A 24,167-nucleotide genomic window follows, 5' to 3' on the forward strand; every position below is an offset into this window, starting at 1 on the left:
AATGGTTTTGGAAACCCCACACTGAGCGCTTGTACGATTGGGTGCCTGACGGAGCAATTCAATTGTTGCTCCATTCGGCCGCAGGGGGACGACATTTCTTCTTGCAGACTCCTAAGGTGCGAGAAGAAATCCGTCCGTTGTTTTGGGCGCCCTAACCACGACTTTAGACAAGTTTAGCCGATTTACGCAGCTAGCCCCGGTGCTTTTAGGTGTGGTAAATACTAATGGACGCCCTAATAAAAACAATTGAATTGCTCACAAGGACAATATAAGACTGGCCAATAGAAGCTGCATCTCCAATTTTAAAGATACATATAATGCAGTATAATGTACAAGCCTCTACAGCTACACTGATCTTATAAGGTCTAATAAGGTGTAGTAGTAGTCTATTACATAGCAACACGTTAGGCAAGTCACAGTACAATCCGCCACAATGTAAAACATGTAGTACTCAATATTATAAAGCTTATATTTAACTTCTTACTAATAATGCCAAAAAAGTAACAGAATCATTTCTTAATCTCATACAAATGAAAACTGGACAACCATGATGCTAGATATCAAATATACATGAGAACATCAATAATACACATACGCGCACATTAACACATCCATCGTACATAACTAAACATTTACTTAACGCTTGCATAATTTCTTCTATAGTCACGGTTTTATACCTCAGCATCCCCTGGATGGTGGATAGCTGGATTTGGGCATACACCTGTCAAACTAACACAGTACAAAGGTGTCCTAATGGCAAGCTCAGGGCGGGCAGAAACTCATGACCATGCCAGCTCCCGATAGATTGGTTCAGCAGGTATGCAGTCGGGAAGGTGGTGGACCTAATCCCGACAGCCGGCTTCCCGACTGTTTTATCCCGGCAAGGGTTAAATGACAGGCGTCTAAATCTAGACGCCTGTCATTTTTACCGATGCCGGGAGACCGGCACCCGATCGAAGTGATGCCGGGCGCGGACAGCATGGCCTATGGTCACAAACCCACGGTGCCAATGTTCTGCATAAAACAAGACTGGTCTGAAAATGGGAACCATTCCCTTTAATTACCCTAACCCCACCCTGTTTAGGAGCTAAGCCAGTTTCAAGGCACTGAACGCTCAATGCAATCACCAGGAGCCTAACGATGGGTACACGCTTTTAGGTATATTGGCCGATCAATTGACCAGCGATAAGTCTGAAAAACGTTGCTGCACAGCCGAAAGATATATCTGCTCATCGTGCTGTGTCAGCCGACTGCACGTACACTTGCTACAGAGGCCGCGGGGAGTGACCCCCAGCCAGCAGAACCCGCGGGCAGATGACAGATTGTTGTTCAGGGTGTATAAACAACAATCTGCAGATATATCCGTTAGGTGTGTACCCAGCTTAAGGCAGTTATGAGATGGTGGCACGGACCTGCATTAAAACATATGCAGTGTTTATGTCAGCGCATGAACACAACACTGCTGACCATCATTAACATGCGAGTAACACAGATAGGAAAGTTTCATTGCCTCAAACGCCTAGTGTTACTTGATTGCCATGATTTCTATTTGTTAGATCTTAAAAGTCACTTATCAACCTACTGATTTTTTTTTAAGTGATTACCACAATTTATATCAAGACTGCACAGCAAAGCCTGCTGTAGGGGATACAACACCCATGCAATCGCATTGCCCAGGGAAAGGCGGCTGTAGCACCTGTCCTGTTCAATCACACCAAAGTGACACCACTGCAAGATTTACAAGCAGCTTAATGGAGGTCCCAGACAATGGACTTCACACCTTGGATAAAGACAAGACTATCCCTTTATCACCATTAGTGAAAGGGAGTTCAAGGCCTCAGAATAAAAGTTTCAGAAACCTGGGGCTTGATGGGCTTTTCTTTAGCACACTGCATAATCATGATTCACTGACATACCCTTTATTACCATCCAATCACCCCAGTGTCCAGCAAGTACCATGCAGAGATCAAAGGCAAGTCATATCTTAAGTGAGAGATCTGACCATGGAGAGGATAGGTGAAATGTCACAAGTACCAAATTAATTTGCCAAACAATCCCCGTCACCACCCACCCATAATTTCTGTGTTTATAGTGAAGAGTAACTGACTGATCTGATATATCCATATGCAAGTGCCAAACTTGGAAAATATATTCAGATAAAAAAAAAAACCTGTTTGTTGTCATGGTCCACATTTCACAACGTAACATTCCGTTGATTAGCAGGGCTGTAATGGGACAATGTCTCCCTGTGGTGAGACTGTCTCCATGAATTCAGTCTGTCACTCCTGTGTGTCTTCCCCTCTGCGGTCTCTATTTAGAATGTGACAAGCTGCCTAGTGCTCCTTTGTTTTGTTCTATAGTTCTGATCGCTTGTTATCTGTCTCGCTATGTGTGAATAAAGGAAGTGTCTGCTCGCATTAAGTATTTGTGCGTTTGCATAAAATGTGGAATGCAATTTGTTCAATGTACACAATGCGCAGGGACAACAGTACATGTGCAAGTTCTACATAGTGACCGTGTTACATAAACAAAACCAAGGCCAACAACAAACTTGTCTGAAAAAGTTAGAGGAAAGTTAAGCTGTGGGATGAACCGGGGAATTCTGGGATCTAGCGTGTACAAGCACCTTCCCGTCCTCTGGCAGTTGTTAGCTACCGAGGCCTTCTTTCTGCAATCCCTCATCTGTCAGCGGGTCCGCTCTTATGCTGTCAGTACCTGCAGGTTTGTTCAGGCATCTTTAGGTGGATGTGTATGCTTTGGCCAACGTTAGAGTGTTTTCCACCTCTACGGACTAAGTTTTATAGCTCTGCACTCGTGTCTCCATTTCACAACCATCTGTATTGCTGTGAAACTTTGGCCTCCACTGAGGCTCTGTGCTGCCAATGACGTAAGAGCTGTCACAACTCCCGAAGGCTGGAGATTAAAACAGGAAAGAGGCACGTCCAAGGCCCCTAATGAAAGCTCTGGTGTCAGACTAGCTATTACCAGCACATGAGCAGAGAGGGGAATGCGAATAGAGGAGAACAGATTAAAAATCAACAGACAGCAGGCCACAGTAGAAGCTGTTGCCCTAAAAGAGAACCAAAAAAAAAAAATCCAAAAAACAGCAAGAGGAACATTCTGTGCTGCTAACAGTTATCGTGCAAAGGATGAAAATGAGCCATTGAGGAGTTGGCTGTGCCGTCATTTAGAAGTTGACCTGTATGAACACAGTCAAGTCCAACTGAAATGATCAAATCAGGACACTAAACTCCCCATGGACCACACACTGAGAATATGGTCCTAAATATATATCATCTGTATGGGAAACACACTGGGGGGACAGTCCTATTCATTATAACACAAGCTCTGGTTCAGGCAATTTGGATACAGAATGTGTCCTTGCAACAAATTTATACTGTTTTTCCACCACACTAGACGACATTTTAAACTATTTTGCCTATAACGACCATTCGTTACTACAATTCTTTAAGTCGCCCAGTGTGTACGCACTGACTATGTGTGATCCTACGTGTCGCCAGCTACCTTGTCCGTCGGACCTACATGTAGGTCCAGTGATCGCAAATACGGCGCGTATTTTACCCGGTATTGAGCACTGGGGACTAGCTTTTGCAGAATGGGTGGGTCCCTGGGGGCGCGCTCCGTTGCGGCCAATCTCCTGGGTCGGCTGTGATGCTGTGCGCTGCAGCCAATTGGAACCTGCCCCGTCAACCCCTTCAAAGCTGGAGGAAATTTTCGCTGCCGCCATACCTGCTATTTGGTGGCAGAGCCAGAGACCCAGCTCATGTAGAGGCAGAGAAGCAAAGAGGCATTGTAAAGCAAGCCGGGTATACTAATGGGGTGTTTACAGAATTATGAATACAGACCTGCCAAAGCACCACTTTTCACTCTCCCTCTATCCACCGAAGCGGAAGACCGGCAGCATTACACTCCTGCCCGGCACCCGCTGACACGGACCAAGCACAGGCAGTGTGCTACATGCCTGTGTGAATAGAAACTCCGTGGCAGGCATTTACATATTGGTTCGCCCGATCACCACTATGTGACCCGGGAGTCTATTCACAGTGAACTCTGAAGGGTATATGGGGAGCTCTAAAGCATAAATGATGTGACCCAGAAATGGTCAGGTAGGAATCCATTTATTTTTTAAAGTGGCGGGTCCCTGGGACCCACATATTTTGCCACTCAGCGCGTTCAGTGAGGTCCGATGGGCGATATAGTCAGCGGGGGCCGTACTGCCATATGCATGGACCACGTCGTCGTTCCGTCACTGCCGGCATCGGCAAGTGTGTATACACTGCCGATGCCGGCACCCTGCCACTAGATAAGTCTGTACACGCTAGACATCTAATGTGTACCCAGATCTGACCGAAGATTTGGAACACAGCTCAAAAACGGGACAGTGGAACACTTCTCCTGGCCCGTCGAGATGACATCTCCAAGCGCTGAGAAACCCGGAATTCCCCATGCTGTCAGAAGACCCAGGTCACCTGTTTACACTGCAGGGTTTCACAAGTCATTCCTGTGTTATACCCTGCAAGTTACCTGGGTTGGATTCCCGGGTCACTCGACCCAGGAATCCAGCCATTGCCACTTTTACACGTAGCAGCGACAGAGGTTAACTCTGCAATAACCAGGGTATAAGCTGTTGTAAAAGGGGTATTACTGATCAAGAGAATGTCTGTTTTTTCTATACAAACCCACATACATTTGCATGAATTAAAACAGTGAGCTTTGATGTACAATGAAGTAAAAAAAAAAAAAATCAATAACTTGCATGAAAAAAAAAAAAGCATGACTAGAAAAATAGTCAGAGCGTTCACCCCTTTAAATAAGAATTCCAGAGCAAATTCATTTTGATTTCACGATGTAAGACAATTGACTGCGCAAGCATTCACATCCTTGCGGTGTGGTTTCTGTTTAGTGTTTTGCGTGTAAGTAGCTCAAGACCCTGGCCTGTACTGTATGCCTGGTCATCGTCCAGCTGGAACACAAACCTTCTCAGACCACAGGTCTCCTGCAGCAGGTTTTCCTACAAGATCTGTATAACTTATGCAACCTATTCTTCCCTAGTTTGTATTCTGCTCTCAACACCATGCTCAATGGTAGAGATTAGCTTCTTCTCTATTGCACTACACAATCACTACTTTTGAGGCCAAAAAGTTCTAACTTTACATCTATTCCTGTGTTCAGTATACAGAGTCTTCCACAGGTTTCTAAAGGAATATTTTAGACAAGAATTAGGTCATGTTCAAATAAGTGAAGATTTGCAAAAAGTAGCATGGGCTATTGTTGATACATCACCTCTCTGCCCACAGATACACACAATAGACATGGGCAACCCTCAGAATATGCCCTTCTCACATGAATAACCTTGTTTTTGGAAGCCAGAGACTGTTTAACAATTTGGAGGCCCATTCTGACCATTTCTTCATGAAGGACCAGGCAATGTTTCCTCATAGCCCTTTGAGTAACTTTCTTTAATCTTGACGCTGAAACTTTTGTATGGAAAGACAATAACTGAGGGGCCGCAGACAGGTGAATGGATTTGAAAACTGCTGAAAACAATAGTTGTGCACAGGTGGTCTCCCAATCAATATATGAACGCCAAAAAAAAAAATCGAATGTGCCAGAGATTATTAGGCGTATCTTAGCAACAACTGATAATATTTCACAAAACATCCTGTAGTTCATAAATCCATTTTGACAACACAATGTAAGAAAAATAATAGAAGTGATAGCAGTGTCAAAAAGTGGCTACTTTGCAGCAGTTTGCACAAAGGGGGGGGTATCCAATTAGACCCGAACTTTGTCCGGGCGCTAATGAATAGCCAATATTGGCGAAAAACGGGGATTTTTCGCCGATAATCAACAATGTTTTTTTTTCATCCTATTATTTTAGTCAAAATAATAGGATACTTCTCCCGAAAATACATAGTACCCGTGAAAAGCTCGTGGACCTGTGTTTTCGCCATTTAGGGGGTGAAAATACAGCACTTATGGATTTTTTGGAACTCATCAGGTACCGAAAAAATATTGACAAAAGTGCTGCCATCGGCCGGCACTTCGGTGCTAATAGGATAGCCCCGTCGCGAACAAATAGTGTTACTTTAGCTCTGCTAATTGGATACACCCCCAAAGTCTGATTGCTGTGTGTTACAACCACTTTTCTGTGCAATGTTTTTCTTCGCTTTGATGGCGAAAAATTGGATTCCCCCAGGGGTGTAGCTACCGTGGGTGCAGTTGCTACGGTGCCCACCTCCTCCTGCGCCCAGCCCACCTCAGCAGCATTACAGTGGGAGAAGTGGCCCTTGATCCCTCCTGCATACTGCTTATGTCAGGTACATACTGTGTACTGATTTGGCCAAAACGGAATGAAAAATCGTGCAGTGAATACACAATATGCGCGGTCGCATGCGACATCATCAGGTTTGATGTGCTGCACATTAAACCAGAAGATATCGCATGCGGCACCATGCATGTTAATGAAGTTCAGAACAAGTGATCGTTCAGTCCTTCATTAAATCGATGCAATGTGTACCGGCAATCATGCAATGTCCAGGGTGTCCCTGGACATCGGCATAATTGCCGGTCGCACAAGTGTGTACCCACCTTAAGTCACAGGCACACTTCAGCCTGTGACTAGGAAGCAGCTTGCTGCAGGTTCCATCAGCCTGTGACCAGGAAGCAGTTTGCTGCATGGATCAGACTGACCAGCAGCAATGCTCCTGTCCCTCCTCTGACACGACTCTCCTCACTGACTGTGGGAGGAGACGTGGCCATGCTGAGCCTGCTAGAACCACCTGGACCATGGTCACGCCTCTTCCCAGCATCAGAGAGGAGAGACGGAGCACCAAGCCAAGGAGCTGAGTAGTGTGTCATTGGGGGTGCGGGGGCTAGACCTATAGAAGCCACGTGGAAATTTTGCTATAGGATCCCCATAGGTCTAGCTATGCACCTGGATTCTACCCATAGGAGCCAAAGAATTTTGATCAAAATATTTACAAAACCTATGTTCTAGCTACCATGGATCTATGCACTACCTGAAAAGTTCCAATATATACCCAGCTTTAGGAATACCTCTAAGATCAGCACTTATGAGTAACTCATTAACATTGTTATTTGCGGGAACTTTTACTCTGTATTTGCTCATTTTTTGTAGAACCCTGGAAATCATGAGAATTGGAGGAAACATCCAAGACTGAACCATCATGGTGCTTACACCTTGTCCCCCACAGGGATAAAGCCTTGTTAGCTTGGAACTTTCTTTTGCCAGTCTATTTGTGAATATCTCCATTTGTTCACATTTCTCATTAAATTAGTTTTATCGAAACATCTCTCCTGAATCATAACATGAGGATAGTGAAAACCTGCCTTGATAGGCACATTGGCAATAAGCCCTCCATGGTGAGACTTATTCCATCTTGCGGATCCTTGTACCACAGTGGTCATAGATATAGGCCACTTCGGCTGAGTTGCTTGAAACTGTACGATGACATCCTGCAATGGTATTTTGCAATTGGAGACAGGCTTTGAATAGCACCACAATTTATTTCCTTTCGTTGCCTATCCTGATAATGGGAATCAATACACAGATTCCAAGCTACCCAAGAAACCACCTCTAGGGACGCAGCCGTGACACCGTGCACTCAGACATCTCAGCAGATCTAGACACTGTTGAATCAGTCTTAACATTGACAGAAAAGCTTTCATTTGTAACATTCCCAAATCCTTTGGCATTTTTATTTTTTAGATGGTTGCGAGATTCCCTTTACTGATAATCCAAATGGTCTGGATCTTGAAGTTAAACTATAGCCCAGGTAACACCATTGTATAATTCCTTCCAATCATAGTTTTGCTATTACTCCAATCCCTATTGTCAAGAATGTCATTGAAGCTGTTGACAATCTAAAAGGATGGCCCATGAATTGGAGCGGTCGATTGAAAAAAAAATAAAAAATCAGCAATTGGTTGATGCGATGCTCTGCTAGATACTTGAAGGTATGAACCCATAAAGATGATAGCGAGAATCCCCCACCTCCAATGCCCACAGGAAATCCCAAACTCCTGGTCCTTATACACTCGTGGTTTTGCGGATCCTGTTCTTAAGCTGCCCACACACAGCTGTATTTTACCTAATCTGGCAGTTTCCGACGCATTGGAATGACAGATCATGTAAAATATGCCAAAATCGTGAGTCTCCACTCACGATCACGATGCGCGTCCCCGCTGGTCGCACATCGCATCTTCAGATCTGCCGTGTTGTAGGGCAGATCTGACAATCTAGGACGCGATGCACTGTGAAAGTCTGGATGCAGGAGAGATCGTATGAAGATTGGACACCAAATCGTGTGCAGATCGTGTGGAGAACATGTGCAGAGCTGCCGGGGAGAGTTTCAAGGGAAATCGCACACATCAGCTGATCGTGTGCAGATCGCTATGTGTGTGGGCACCTTTACAGTATTTTCCAGTTAGGTTTTTCTACAATGAAGACCCTGGAATTGAAGCCAGTATTACTTTGATTGACAACAATGCCAGGCTGTCTAATATATCTAGGTCTTTCATATTGAACACTTGGAGGTGAAGATCTTTAAAGATTATCCCTGGATATATGAAGAATTGAAGTACACATCCTCAGGTGGCTGTTACGACTCATGTACCTGTAGACAAAGCCATTTCTCGTGAGATCATCATGGTAAACCTGAATCCACCATTAGATCCACAGACAGATATTCCTACCTTAAGATCCACCATATGAAAGGGGGGATGGTGTTGCTTCTTATTGTATACACAATTTATCCATAATTTAGCAGAGAGGTTTGTCACAGGGTACACAAAGAAGAAATGCTTCTTTGCTGGTCTCTGATGGCTTCCTAAGCAAACTCAGCATCATGTGAAGAACTTCATAGAAAGAAAGTAGGATCAGAATGAATCCCATCTACAGAAATCCCTGAGATTTGCTTACCCTGAATGGTTTCTCTTCCAATCTGATGTAACAGAAGTGGAAGCTGTAAAAAGGACAATTCTAAATTGGTGGCTTAAAACTATCATATCCGCTTATTTCAAACGCTCCTGCATGTTGAAGGCCAGCGGCCTGTAAAATCCCCACCTCTTTAGCAGAGACGTTTCTCCACTGGCATCCTCTCTTAGGGAAGCTGGTCCACCATATCTTGGCAAAGACTGCCTGAATGACGTCAGGACTTCAGGACAGAGACCACCTCCTCCTGTTAACACATTGCTTATATGTAGGGAAGCTTGAGTGTATGAGTGTGTGTGGTGGGGAAAATCATTGCTACCTAACTCTTATTGAGGAGGACATAGGACATTTGCATAGGGAAGTGACCTTAAGTAACTTCCGGAGGCATCTTCTTTCGGGTCCTGACTCAGGAGGTAGGGAGGTGTAACCCCTTGGTATCTGATGTCATGGAGGTGGATATGTGGTCCGATCATAAAATCAGATTTTACTGATCCCTTCATGATAAAACAAGGATTGAATATATGTTGAGGAATCAGTCAAGCCTGCTTTAGGGGCCTTTCCATCAAAGAACCAATTGTTTATTCAATGATGCCCCCTTGTTACAGAAGACCAGTCAACCATATTTATTGCCCAGTTAAAGACACAACAAATCCTAAGAGCTTGGCTAAAATTTCTTCTACTAAAATGGACCATATATGGGGTTACTACAAGGTCAGTGCATAAACCTTATAATAGCCATAATGGCACAAAGCAATCCTTCCTGTGATCTGTGGATGAGGACCTCAGTGAAAATGTAAGCAAATAGGTGTCATTGAGCTCTAACGGCAACAAGAGACCTACAGGGAAAAAGCATCTACCTAAGGAATCAAAATAATGTAGTCATGTTACATATGTACTGAAAATCATATCATGTATAGCGGAAATAATGCCATCCTCTCTGCTAAGTTAAAGAGTTATAATAAGGGCATACAGCACTACAGGTTATATAAAGCATCATGTAATTATCAATCCCTTCCCTAGTATAGCTTATATTCTGTGATGATGCATTCATACAACCTATGATGGCTCAGAAGCCAATATCCAGCGTGTTTTTGGACTGTGGAAGGAAGCTGAGGCCAGAGGAAACACAGCAAGAATGGGGAAACAGACTGCACACAGAAATATTCTTGGTCAAATCAAACAGCTGCAAGTCAGCAATACTATCCACCGTGATGCTGTGCTTCCTACATAAACACAACTTAATACAAAAAAAAAGGCAATGAAATCAGTTGGAAAACAGAAGTATAAAACCACACACATTTTGCGGTGAGGTCACCGGAGGTGGTTTGACCTAGGAAGAAAGTTTTAAAGTAAAAGATTGTGTTATGTCAGATAGGCTTGGTTTTTAGAATGCTATATTTATGCTGGAAATGGTTGGGTTTTAAGCAACTAATTCAACTAGGCTGCGATTCAATTTTGCATCCAGTCAGGGAGAAACTAAAGATACAATAAAAAAAAGAAAAGAAAGGAAATCCCGCACAGGACCAAAAAAAAACCCAAACTTTCAACAGTGATTACAACCAGCATATACAACTAACATGTATCTAACCATCATTTATTGTTTACTATGGCTGGAGGTGCTCCCTAGATTCAATATAAATGCTCATACGTGTTTGTGTTTCAGCCAAGGCCAAAAAATACAAGATTTTTGTTGGGGCACACTTTTTCAAGAAATTATTTTAAAATATAACCTTTATTTTATTCTCCATATAAAATAACGGGGTAACCTCACTAGAATAAGGGTGAAGAATTGGTTCTAGTCACGCCTAAATAGACATCAAATACTACAAATAAGTTTGCTCAATTCAATACATCTAAAGAAAAAATAAATACAATTGTAGTATCTGAGAAATGTAGTCTGAGGATTTATTTTCACCATTAGATGTTTAATGCTGTTAAAATTCTTGATTAATCGCAGATAATCAGATAAAAGTAAAGCAAGTGATTAATTAGCATTATTACCCATTATTTTCACCATTTATTTATTTTTTCTTTAGATGTATTGAATTGAGCAAATTTATTAGTATTATTATGATGCAAGATTTTAGTTCTGTTTAGAGCAGGTGGACGGATTTGGATTAACCCTTACACACCCATGTAAGGAGAAGATCTTGCAGTGACCAGAATTAATTATGAGCACCAAGATAGAATAATACTTGACCATTCCGCTTGTACTGTTACTTATACTGGAGCCAGTCCTGGAAACAGAAGAGCATCCACATAACATTAAGTTGCCACTGCCATATTTCATGTCTACGTGGCGTTACCTGGCTGATGTGTAGCTGAACCATAAAGCCCTGCTGGGATGTAGGACAGAAAGTTGAACTTTAGTCTCCTCAAACCACTAGATTCTCTGCCATTTGGTAGCAGCCTCTCCTAGGTGGCATTCTGAAGATTTATGGTGGAGATCAGATAGAATAAAAAAATTTTCAACCAGCGCTTCACAGCTACCCATCTGCAAAGAGCCTTTTTGTGGATGATTTGTTGATCAGGTACATTTTCTTTCATCGCAGTCGCTATCATCTATAGCTTCTTCAATGGTCACCAATGACCTTAGAGTCGCTTCCCTGACAAATAATGTTCTTGCCAAGCAGCCAAGTTTAGGATGCCCTCATCTGGGCAGTGTGGCTGTAATTTTTCTACTTCTGCACGATGGCCTGCCCTGATCTTACAGGTATGCTCAGCCAGTATCCCTTCTTGTTACGGTATCCCTGTCTTGCTGCTTCCTGTAAGTGGAATGTTTTTCTCAGGGACTCCACTATATCCATCTAGAACTTAGCCAAATTATAACACATTCTATATGGTACAATCTAAAAAATAGTGTAACACACATTTCCCCACTACCTTCACATGCAGGTCACCCATCTTAGACAGTAACACCTCCTCCAATATACGTTATAATCTTTATACGTTATAATCTTTATACGTTATAATCTTTTTTTATTCCCACACCAATACTCTTCACCTCACTCTAGCAAAATTGCTATGCTGCCTCACTCCTCAAAAACCATCCATCCCTTTCCTCAGCATTAATACCCATTCTACATCCTGGTCACCGATCTGTTCCCCTAACCAGGCATTCATCATCATAATTATTCATCTCCATTCATAACTCTCCCTATTTATCCTGCCATCCAATCACTGTATCTCCATTAAACCCTGTGCCTCATTAGAAATCCCCTCCATCACACCACCAGGCAGCTCATCCGCATTACGTATACATCAAATCCACCTTGTGTACGTCCAAGTCATCACGAACCCAGAGCCGGCTTGATCAAAGAAACCAATCTGCAATTCGTTCCCCTTTGCTAAAGTTTAAGTGTGGTGTTCCATAAGATTGGGGAGTACACCTGGTAATTTTGGCTCATCGACTAGACGACCGTCAAAGCTGGGAGCATATAACAGACACAGGAGCTCAGAAGAAAAGGTGGTTCCAGGAGTTAGCTATCAAGGTCAACTGGAGCCAATAACTTCTCAAACAATATCCCAGCATCTGCAAAGGTTTCTAATTGACTACTTTACATTGGTCACCAAGATGCATGTTAGAAATGACAGAATGCTGCAATCTCTGCTTGTGGCTTATTTCTGGTCCATGTAGTCACAGCTCCCTTGCATGTAGCTGTAAGACCAACTAGAAAAGTAGAGCTGCCCGCCCCACTCCCCCAGGATCTGGTGAACGAGCGGAGGGTAGGAGGACTTTCCCATTATCTAAATTAAGTTATTCGAGGTAGTGTACCTGTGAAAATTGAAGCTTTCAAGTACAAGGTGTATTAATGATTAAATCATGTTATTCAGTAACTTATAGAAAGGTTTTGGAATATTTTCATTTGACCAGTTTAATGCAGATCAGTGGAAATCCATTTAAAATTCAGAATCTGCAGCAACAAAGCAATTGGATAAAAGATTTGTCAGTGTACTGACATAAGGAATGGGCTATGTTTTTTTTTTTTTATTTCTTTACTCAAAAGATGTAGAATCACTGAGGCAATTCATGGGCAATTTTCCATGAGGAAGTTGTAGCTTCCAAACAAATCAGTTGTAAGATCCAAAAGACAGGGCAATGACGCACTATGGGCCTGATTCAGCAAGGAACGCACGCAATCGGTCGACTAATTCACATTGCGCATGCACCGCAGTGTGCGAACTAGCTATTGCAATGGGTACCTTGTGTGCAGAGGCAACGCAGACCCAGAGAAGTGATTGACAGGAAGCGCCGTTTTGTGGGGGTGGTCAGGCAAACGCAGGCGTGTGTGCATTTGGACAGCGTTTTAGGAGCGTGCATAATTAAGCCATTGCAGCGACGGCCGTAGCCTGACGTCTAGTTGCACACAGGAAGCGGCACACATCCTGCCTGAGTCAGATCAACCACTAATATGCTGTGTTCGATGGTTCTCGATGTTACCGATGTTTCGCGTGGTATAACCGAACGCACGTTAAGGGAAGTGGGAGGTATTGTGTTTTGCTGGGCATCTTACTCTGTGTGTGTATGCATTTATTAGCATATACTCGCAGCGGACGGGTGCGTGCGTCTGAATCCATGCATTCCTTGCTAAATCAGGCCCTATATATCACCTACATTGTAAATACCTTAAGCAGCAGGAAATTAAATTTCAAAAGGATACACAAGACAGCTTTATTTTAAATAAAGTGAAATAAAGTTAAAATAAAAATTAAAGTTAACATCTCCCTATTAAATGTAATAGCATAGACATCTCAAAAATACCATTCATTAGTAATCCTGGGATTGGCGGGATCCTGGGAATTAGAGCTAAAAACTGCGGCATTTCAAAATGTGCGGATTGGCGTGGCTTGTCTTCAACCTGGGGGCAGCACTGAGCACTAGTTCCGTCGGCCCAGACGCTGCTCCTACCGCTGTGCAGACATAATGGTCAATCAGCGCAGCCGCACATCTGCCCGCACTGGAGATTTTTTTGCAATCCTGAATCCCAGGATTGAAAAAATGAGCTGGGATTGGCTTCCCTAATTGAGGGGTTAAAACAAAACACAGTAGACCCTGGTAAAACTAGGATGGCTATACACTACGGTATCACAGCAAATGTTCTATACTTAGAAAGGCCTGAATGTGCGTGGCCTCCAAACCACAATAACAGAATACTCCTACATAATGGTATCTATTAAATCGTGTTTGAGGCCACCTTAATGATGCCATTGGACCACCTCTGCTGTAACAAATATATTTGGCTAGCAGTTATATAGCAACTTTATAGTATAAATAGTGACTTGTGGTACCCACCAATCGTTTTAAAAATATTAATCTCAAATATAGATATAGGCTACCATAAACATGCATCCACAGACGTTCAGCTAGGTTTATCCAACCTGACTAGGGTACATCTTTTCCCAAAGAGCTTTAAGAGTGACCAATGAAATGTTTTTCAAATATTTATGAAAGACTTATTTACCTCAGGTTCGCATAAGTAATACACTTATAAATATGGCTTATTTAATATTAGAAGACAAAGGTTTCTTGAAGGTGATTTTCAAATTTAAAAATCATCATATTAAATCATCATATTCCAGACTGGAAACCTGCATACATTAAACGTAACGTATTAGACTATTAATGAACAGTCGTTACTACAAACAAATAAAAATGCAGAGGTTGGAATCCCTTGAGAAGAGCTACAGGATTTCTCGAAACCTATACTTTTCGTGTAATACGGCCTTGCTGCATCCAGAAATTGTACAGCAGCCATGTTCTGCAGAAGACAAATCTTGCCCACTGTAATATTCCTACAAGCCATAAATTCCATGACGCATTGGAGAAAGGGGGTGGGGGGGTGTGAGTAGTGATCTTACCAAAACTAAGCACCACTCACCATGAACTTGATTGATTTCAGAGTTCTGTGACAGAATTTCATCTGCGAGTTTCTGAGCGGTCGGCAAGACCTCTGTGTGGTGAACGGTAATCAAATACTGTACAAATTTCTGCAGCTGGTCTCTGTTCATTTGAAAGAGTGTCTCTGAAATAGGAAGATGCAACTTGACCTGATCGGGTTTGCGGATGCGGTATAAAGATAGCGCCACCACGTGGGCGCAGTAGAAGATGTCCTTGTTCCCACAGCTGCAGGTCACTGAGGTAATCTTGCAACGGTCAAAGCTGATAGCTACATTGCAAACGGATTCCGGCTCGGACTGCATTGCAGGCTCTGTCACTGTGCCACTTAAATGGAAACCTGTAAGAAAACCAAACAGTTAAAACAGATTTCAAGATTACAGTATTAAATATAATGTACAACATCAATTGAAAATGGCAGGGTAGCTCTAAGAGTTATGAGCTTTATCAAAGATATACCACAATATCACAGGTTGAGTTATCAAGTAGTGATGAGTGGGGAAGTTGACCAGTGGAGAAGTTTAAAATAGAAACCAATCAACTTATCAAGTACAGTCTATAAAATGATCGGTAGAAGCTAACTGATTGATGTCAACCTCTAAAAATGTACATTGAGAAGATTACCTATATTACCATCTCAGTTAAAGACTTTAACCAGATGATATAAAAAAAAATATATATATATGCAACAACCAAGGCACAATTTGTCAAATATATAAAAACATTATATATATATATATATATATATATATATATATATATATATATATATACACACACACACACACACACACATTTGTACATACATACACACTACACTGGAAGTGCTACATCAGCGGTTCTCAAACTGTGGGCCACGACCCCAGAGTGGGTCGCGCCCATCTCAGCATGGGGTCGCAACTCACCCAAAGCAAGTTAAAATGCCTGGACCAGTCCAACTCCCTGGCGCCGCTGCAATGTTAATTCTCAGAGGTACACCTGCATCAGCAGTCCCCCACCGGGTCCTCCTCCCTGCACTGTGATTGACACCCATGAGATGTCCCGACGTTCGTGCGCCATGACGTCACCCGTATAATTGTAGGACGGAGTCACTGCCCTGCCCTAGCAACAGCGAGTAGCAGCTTTAAATATAGTGTTAAAAAGAAAGAACCATTTTTAATGGTAAGTAAATAAAATGTAGAACTAGGGTCATAAATTAAAGTAGGATGATGTTTATACATGTTATGCCACACAACCTCCCTTGTCCACCATCTTCACTATATTTGTTTTATGCCCATCTTATATATTTGTATGCCATAAAATCGTTAAGGAAGATGATGGTCCTAAAACAAATATAGGAAAGATGATGGGCAAAGGGGGTAATGTGCATACATTTTATGCCTCATCATTCCCCCCCCATGCCCATCATCTTTCTATATTATTATGCCATCTTTCTTATATATTCTTATGAGTATCATCTTTCTTATATATATTTATGCCCACCATATTCCTTTATATAGCATACAAATATATAAGAAATATAAATGGGCATAAATATATATAAGCAAGATGATGGACATTAAAAAAATTATATACATAAATGTTTAATTAGAAAAAGCAACATGGGCGGGATGCATCATGCCACCTTTCACATGCATGTCGATGTTGATTACGCCGGTATGCATGAAGGTGACCGCCAAGGACAGCGCTCTTGGTAAAAGCTGTCCTTTGCCAATGAGGGACTTCCCTCTGGTGTCATTCTGAGCTTGCGCAGAGCGACATGCGCTGCTAAGGGTGGTAGGAGGGATCTGATTGGCGTTAGCACTTAGGCGTTATCTGAAGATGGAGTTATCCACCACTTGGTGCATACAGTATGAGATATGCAATCAAATCCCTGATAACAGCATTTTCGGGGGTTTGAACGCATTTCTCTAATTGCTGCATCCCGCCCCAGATCTTAAAAAATGTGTTAACTATAAATATATAGGGGCATTGTTCTGCGGTAACTTCCTGGGGTCCTGTAAAAAAAATGTTTTGTCAGATGGGGTCCCAGTGCAAAATAGTTTGAGAATCCCTGTGCTACATAAAATAAATAAAACATATAGGAAATTAATCCAAGTAGAAGAATTGTAGGAGATCCATGAATATCAGTATGTACTGGGAACAGCGGCTTAATAGTATAGATACAGATCATTAAGTAGAACGATATATCCAACAAGCAGAGAGCCATTTCAAGCCTATGAAATTACATCAGTACAAGATATGGAATAATAGTTTTTAAGGTGCGAGAACCAATACAGGCAAGTCTTGACAGGAAAAGACAAGCCAATGTAGACAAGTGAGCCAGAAAAATACATATACACAGATAAAATGTACATTTTTGATTTTAAGAAGCCTACCACTGAATTCTACATAACTACGTGTACAAGTCACTTATGGATCCATGTTAATTGCAGAGTTTTTCATAATTCTTTTGACTACCAGTATTCTTATGGGGCGATTCAATCGTTTCAATTCAATATTTTTGGCCAACAAGCCCCAAGGCTGCACTTATCCTTCTTGCGGATTTCAGCTCGCACCCTCCCTAGGTGCAAGCAGAAAGAAGGGCTTCAGGGCTGGGCGCATAGCACGCGACAAGCGCGGTGCCTCCGCAAACAGTTTAATTTACTTCAGACCACTTTAGATCGAAGCCAATTCTGTCAAACAAAATCACACCTATAGTGCTTAGTGTGTACACCTGTATTTTCTTATTAGGGTCTATGTACTAAGCCATGGAGAAAGAGTGGACGGAGATAAAGTACCAATACGTACATGTCATTTTTCAGCCTGTAAAGAGACCATTAGGAGCCGACTGGTTGGTACTTTATCTCCATCCACTTCATCTCTCTCCAAGAGAGTGTGTAGTCTAGCGCCACCCCGCCCCCCAAATCTGTTATGTACATCCATTTCACTAGCGCACGGAGGGGGGGTTTCTAGGTACCCAGAAACCTCCCCCTGACCAACCAATTGTCTTTTTCTTCAGAGATGGAGACAGCCTTGTCTCCATCTCTGAAGAAAAAGTGGCCTGCGGTGACTGCTGTGCCTCTCCGTCCCGGCCTGCGGTGACTGCTGTGCCTCTCCGTCCCGGCCTGCGGTGACTGCTGTGCCTCTCCGTCCCGGCCTGCGGCGACTCTTCCTCCCCATCCCGGCTGTCTGCTGTCTCCTAACTACGGCTGCATAGAGCTCTCCGGTAAGAGAGTCTATGCGTGAACAGGGATTGCGGAGCGACTTCGGAGGGATAGTGGTGTGATCAAAAGGGAGGTGAGGCTGTGGGGGCTGGCTGCCCAGGGTGGGAGGGGGGGGGGTTCAGGGGAGCTGTGCAGAGCAGTGAGGGGGCCTCCATTTTACTATATCCATTTAACTGCATCCATTTTGTGGACTAGTATATTGTGTATAACATTTGCATAACACACAGAGCTGTGCTCCTCACCCAGCATGGTGGATGGTGGTCTGGCTCCTATACTTTCATCCTGGCCCCTAGATTGTAGAAAAATTTGTCAAGCCCTGGTGTAGACATATATAATGGAAACCCCTCCCTGAAAATCCTGCGTTTGCCCCTGCATTTACTAACCCATGTACTCGCAGGAAGAACACTAGATAATATAGCCTATCTAGTATATTGTTACAGGACTCATGCTCTATTGTACGTCTTACTAGGGACACTTACACCCAATCCCTTTCCATATTACATCTATAGGACAGAGGGGAAAGTGCTGGTTACAACTGTCGAGCCACCAAAGAACTGATGCTAACAGCAAGATTAGTATGGGTACACATTTACTCATGTAGCACAATGTTATTCTATGCAGCCAAGAACCACACCTAACTGTAAGGTAATTAGCCCTTTAACATAACCTGTATCAGAAGGCAACTTCCTCTCCGCATTACTGACAAGTGCATCACACTATTCCAGTCATGGCAGCAAGTGGCGTTAAGTGCTTAACAATTTTGTTTTTAGAAAGTGTGAGTCAGACACTCAGGGATTCAAAACAGACAGGTTCACACTAATCAGACAAAAAGGGCTGTGGTGCTATAAGGTACTCCCACAGCACCCCATCAATCAAAATATCAATGCATGTACACCCAAAATAAGCTGCAAAAAGGTCACACACGCACATTTGTCAGGTCCTGAATGTGTAACTACCGCTGACACTAAATGATGGCTGTTTGAACATTTATTATTTTGAACCACCTTCTCCTTAGCACATGCCAGCAGCTAAATATGCCTAATGCCGTGACTATATTGATCTAAATGTCTCCCGGATTAACATGTAAATATGTCTCACAATTCAGACACTCGGATAAGTAATGGGACGGCATGTGGCCCTCGGGCCTCAGCCCCGTCCTGCTTTCATGTAATGTGTACCGGCTGTCCAATATGTCGGCCAGTCGGCGGTGCAGTCGTCTGTCACATCGCTGGGTACACACATTATTAAGTATGTACCCTGCTTAAGTGCTTTAACTTCTTACCAAGATTAGTGTGTGGCCCCTGAAAAGTATCTGGCTGTAGATCACTGATGTAGATCGATAATACCAAGTACAAGACTACCTTTAGCGTCTTAGTTTTCCAAAATTCCACATAAATATGGATTGACAAAAACACAAGCTCTGAAGGAACAGTTCAAGTGAGGGTCTTCCAGAAATAACAGGTAAGCTACTATCCAGTCTGCTTGTTACAAGGTGACTACACTCACTTGATTTTAGTCTCCCGACAATTAAAGAGATATAGCGAGATGTTCTAACACTGAACTCAAAACACGTTATTTTCTCCAGGGTATAAATGTTGGATGTCAATAGTAAACTCCATAGATTAGCACGCAATTTGCACTAAAGGTATTACGGAATCGGACTTGCGTCCGGCGGTTCAAATCCCGACAGCGGCTGCCCGACATGGGTGAAAATCCTGATCGTCCCCAGGCAAGTATTTACTAACCTAACCTCCCCCTTAACCCTCCTTAGGGGTGCCTAACCCTAACCTTCCCCCCCAGTGCCTAAACCTAACCCCCCCTTCCCCGCCGCCTAAACCCAAGTCCCCCCCCGGGGGTGCCTAACCCTAACCCTCCCTTCCCCTAGCCTAACCCTAACCTCCCAGGGGGGTGCCTAACCCTAAGTCCCCACCAGGAACCCTAAACCTAACCTTCCCCCCCCCCCCCGCTGTCCGCACTCGGCATCACTTCGATTGGGATGCCGGGCGCTGGTCTCCCGGTGTCGGTAAAATGACAGGCGTATAGATTTAGACGCCTGTCATTTAACCCTCGCCAGGATTAAGCAGTCGGGAAGCCGGCCGTCGGGATTACGTCCGCCAGCTCCCCAACTGCATACCGGTATTACACCTGATACAACTTGCTTCCGAAATACACATTTTCCAGCAAAGGAAATCTGAAACCGTGCAGGCCAGTAACAGCAGCGAAGGGAACAGAGGGGACCAAAGTCACGGTACATCCAGGAGAAAATGGAAGGGAGAGATGCCCGGGAAGCCTTCCAGTAAAGGCGAGGAAAAAGATAGCGAAACGCTGATCTGCTCGTGTTACACAATTCATAGATAATTGAATAGCGCTGGGAAGGAGCTCCCGGTGCTATTCAATTCAGCGTGCTATTAAGCCCGACTGAAGGATTTCTGCGCGCACCCCTCCTGGGGTGCGAGTAGAAATCCGACAAAACTGTTGGCGCAATGCCATTTTCTGCCCTTAGTGTAGTGGAAAGAGCATCGTGCAAGGCACTTAAGTCAGAGAATGCCGGATCTCATGTTTAATGCGCGAGAACATTCTCACACACAGTAGTGTGCCGAATTGAATAGCTTCGGGAGTTCCTTCAATTCACGTTAAATTGAGCCCATAATCAGCCATCTGCAAGCCCCTGCCATACACCACAGCACCACACTATTGAAGATGATGATGCATCTCTCATTTATCAGTACATTCCAACCCAATAAGAGCAGGAATATGTATAAAACATACACTAAACATGTCTAGTGTAGCAAAACAGCCACAATCACAGTATAGTCCTGAGATTCTCTCCCCCTAAAAGCCTCTTACAGGAATATAGTGAAGCCCAAAATCTTCCCAAAGGACCGTATCATTAAAGGCCGGGAGTGGAGAAATCTCCTTTATGGTTTATAGTTAGCGCTAGTCAGGATGCTCTATTACAGCAAGGACAAAGTGCAAGGCTTTATATATACATTTATCAACTTCTCAAACTTTCCCTGCATTATGCACTTTGACTTCGCATTAACGTCTGGGCACTCAGGGGACACAAAGCGAATGCAGGTCAGTGCGCACAGGTAAGTCACTTACATTTTGCTTTACCATCAGCATCAAAAGCAATGAGTAAAAAATAAAAAAAACACCTTGATTAATCTGGATTTGATGAAGCCCTGAAAGGCAATACATTTTATTCTGCTACAGTGAGGTACATTTGTCAAAGTAGGTTTGTTGTACAGTTTTCTGGTTTACTGTAAATGTAAGATTCCTTTATATATTGGTTTCCACAATGTTTTAGAGACAAGGATATGAACACACAAAAAAAGGAAACCATGATGAAATAATGGCTCATACAAAGGCTGTCTACACTCTGACTAAACAGCTTTACAGCAGACTAGTCACTGAGGAAATGTATTATATTAGTGTGAGAGATATGGGATGACTGAGTCATAGCACACATTACTCTATCCTCACTCCTGGGCAGCTTCCATTGCTCAGGTTAGCCCTGACCTAAGGCAACTGGCACAAGACTGTAGCGCGATATGTAGCACGCCCTGTCAGAGCCATTGCATGAGCTGCTCTTCTGTGTTCTCTCCTGAGTAGGAGCATTTACATTACTTGTTATCTAGTTTGCATTAAGTATGATCTTATATACATTGAAAAAACACCTGTCACTTCAGTGGAAATATTTGTACTTCCAGTCCGCAAGGTCATGTTTTCTTGATTTCTTTAATCATGCACAGGTGAGAATCTATTTTGCTGGGTGAGTAATTATTCCACCTGCTTCCCATAGATAGAAATCCGGATAATGGGCCTAATTCAGCAAGGAACGCAGTTGCTAATACGCACGCAATCGGCTGATTGTCGCGTACTGCGCATGCATCGCAGTGCGCAAACTAGCCATTGCGACCGGGACTGCGACTATGCAAACCCATCACAGAGTAATTGGCAGAAAGTGCCGATTGTGGGTGGTAACGGGGGAGGTGTCGAATGCCGTTGCATGGGCGTGCATAAATTATCCACTGCGATGCCCTACGCAGCCTGAGGCCCGATAGCGTGCGATGAAGTTAGCAAATCCTGAGTAGGGTCAGGGCTTGTGCCAGTGTGCATGAGGCTGCGATGGTACTCGATTGTACCGATGTTTTTGCAGTCTTGCTAAACATTACGGATTTTATATAAGGTAAAGTAGGCGTCCTTATGCTATGCTGCGCCGGCATTGCAATGAATTCGCATACTATCGCAGTTGAACTTCGTGCGTAATCACTATTGCATTCCGTAGTTAATCAGGCCCAATGTGCGTTACGGGGTACCCGAGGACTGGAGTTCAGTACCACCGATATACACAACTCTACATACATTTCAGTGAAAGTTGCAATCTAATTATACTGCAATAAAAAAGGTAACATGCACAAACAATACAAAAGAGAAATATACATACACACACCCCCCAACATAAGGAACCAGAATTGTTTGCGGCTATAGGCTACACTTTAAAGATATCACCATGAAACGTTACTGATGAATCCCCCAGCCCCACAGATATGCAGTTTTGGAAAAGGACCCATCCCCCCCCCAGGTCCACACTACATTGTCCTAGGATGTAATGAGCACAGTACGTAGGTTAATGTGCTTGGCTGTGCAGCGCTCTGCCTCTCCATTGCAAGGTCACCACCGTGCCCTGTTGCCACTCTTCACTGGTCCCAGAAATCTGAAATACTGTACATCAGGGGGGGATGGGCAGGGAGAAGGGCAGTGCAGCAGCTGTAACAGAGCAAGACATTGTACTTGGCAGGAACTGTCCATGAGGAAAATGGTTCACCACCCATCCCTCACTCCTCCCCATTAAACTTACACCAAAGTTAAAGCCATGGGGGAGACAAAAAAAAACAACTTCTGATGATCACTCTTTAAAAAACAAATATATGCTGACTGATCAAAACTGGTGATCACGTTAAAAGGACTTTGGAAATCTGCACCGTTTGATGAGTAAATAAAAGATCTGGTAACTAATGTTCTGACACCGTCCCTTTCATCTTCTATTTTGATTTGAGAAACGCATACCAGAAATGTTATTACAACCATGAAAACAGTTGGAAATACCAGAGACAAGTAGAATAAAAACAGAACTCAGATCAAATAATTCATTGCTCACTGTATAACCGAAGTCTCCAAAACAAAAATACCCCCCCCCCCCACACACACACAAATCAGCAAACTGCAAGTAACAGACACAATAATGACAGATACTGAATGCAAACAAACCAGCTACAATAGGGATAGCATTCCCAAGCACTCTACATCTTGGAAAAACAATGCACAGAGCACTCTGCTGGTAGAGCGAGCCATAACGTGTATAACACCTAGGTGTGTGCACAACTTACCCAGTGCATGACAAAAATAGCCCAAGCTTATGACAATGCATTGCAGGAGGTTACTGCACAGGAATGCATATATAATACAACAATATAAATCAAAGATGATGCCTGACAAAAGCTGGAGCACTGCCAGAGGTGCCAGGATGAGACGCTAAAGAATTTCCATAGATTACCCTATAGTGCCAAACACATGTTAAGGCCACTCAGCTCAATGAGATTACAGTATGAGGGCTTGCTCTTTGAAATGTAGATTGAAGCTGTGGAATGGAGAGAAAAGCCAATACCAGCACAGGACACAAAACACTATAAAAAAGTAGAACTATATATCAAATTCAGGAATATTTCCCCCGTCACTTACAAGGACACTAGCCTAGTACCATACACATACTACACACACTACAGTAAGTTTAATGTGACAGGTCCTATTATGTCAAACCATAATCAAACCATATACCTAGATGAACTTGCATGAAACAGATGGCTAGTAGTTAGAAAACAAAAGAATCCATCTGACCAAGGGACAGGTAAGTGTTGGGTTCTTACAGTGCATATTCTTTAGCATACAAATCAATCCACTTTAACCTCGTCACTGAAGCACTGTCACCCTTGTTAGATGGTGAGGTCTATAAAGCACACTGACATGGATTAAATCTAAAGCATTCCTTTGTAATGCTTTAACAGCTTAACTGGCTTCCCCAATT

At 43.1% G+C, this 24,167-nt stretch overlaps 1 protein-coding gene across 1 annotated transcript in view; it reads right to left on the reverse strand.

The window, feature by feature from the left end:
- The window catches only part of ZSWIM6 (zinc finger SWIM-type containing 6), a 97,048-nt gene that overhangs the window by 44,357 nt on the left and 28,524 nt on the right, over positions 1-24,167 (reverse strand). Inside the window, exon 2 of the mRNA XM_088469382.1 lies at positions 14,857-15,213. Coding sequence (XP_088325508.1) covers positions 14,857-15,213 — 357 coding nt within the window. The remainder of the gene's footprint in view (positions 1-14,856; positions 15,214-24,167) is intronic.

The sequence above is a fragment of the Taudactylus pleione genome, unplaced genomic scaffold, assembly GCF_031769625.1.
Source record: "Taudactylus pleione unplaced genomic scaffold, aTauple2 ptg000092l, whole genome shotgun sequence".
NCBI classification, from domain to species: domain Eukaryota; kingdom Metazoa; phylum Chordata; class Amphibia; order Anura; family Myobatrachidae; genus Taudactylus; species Taudactylus pleione.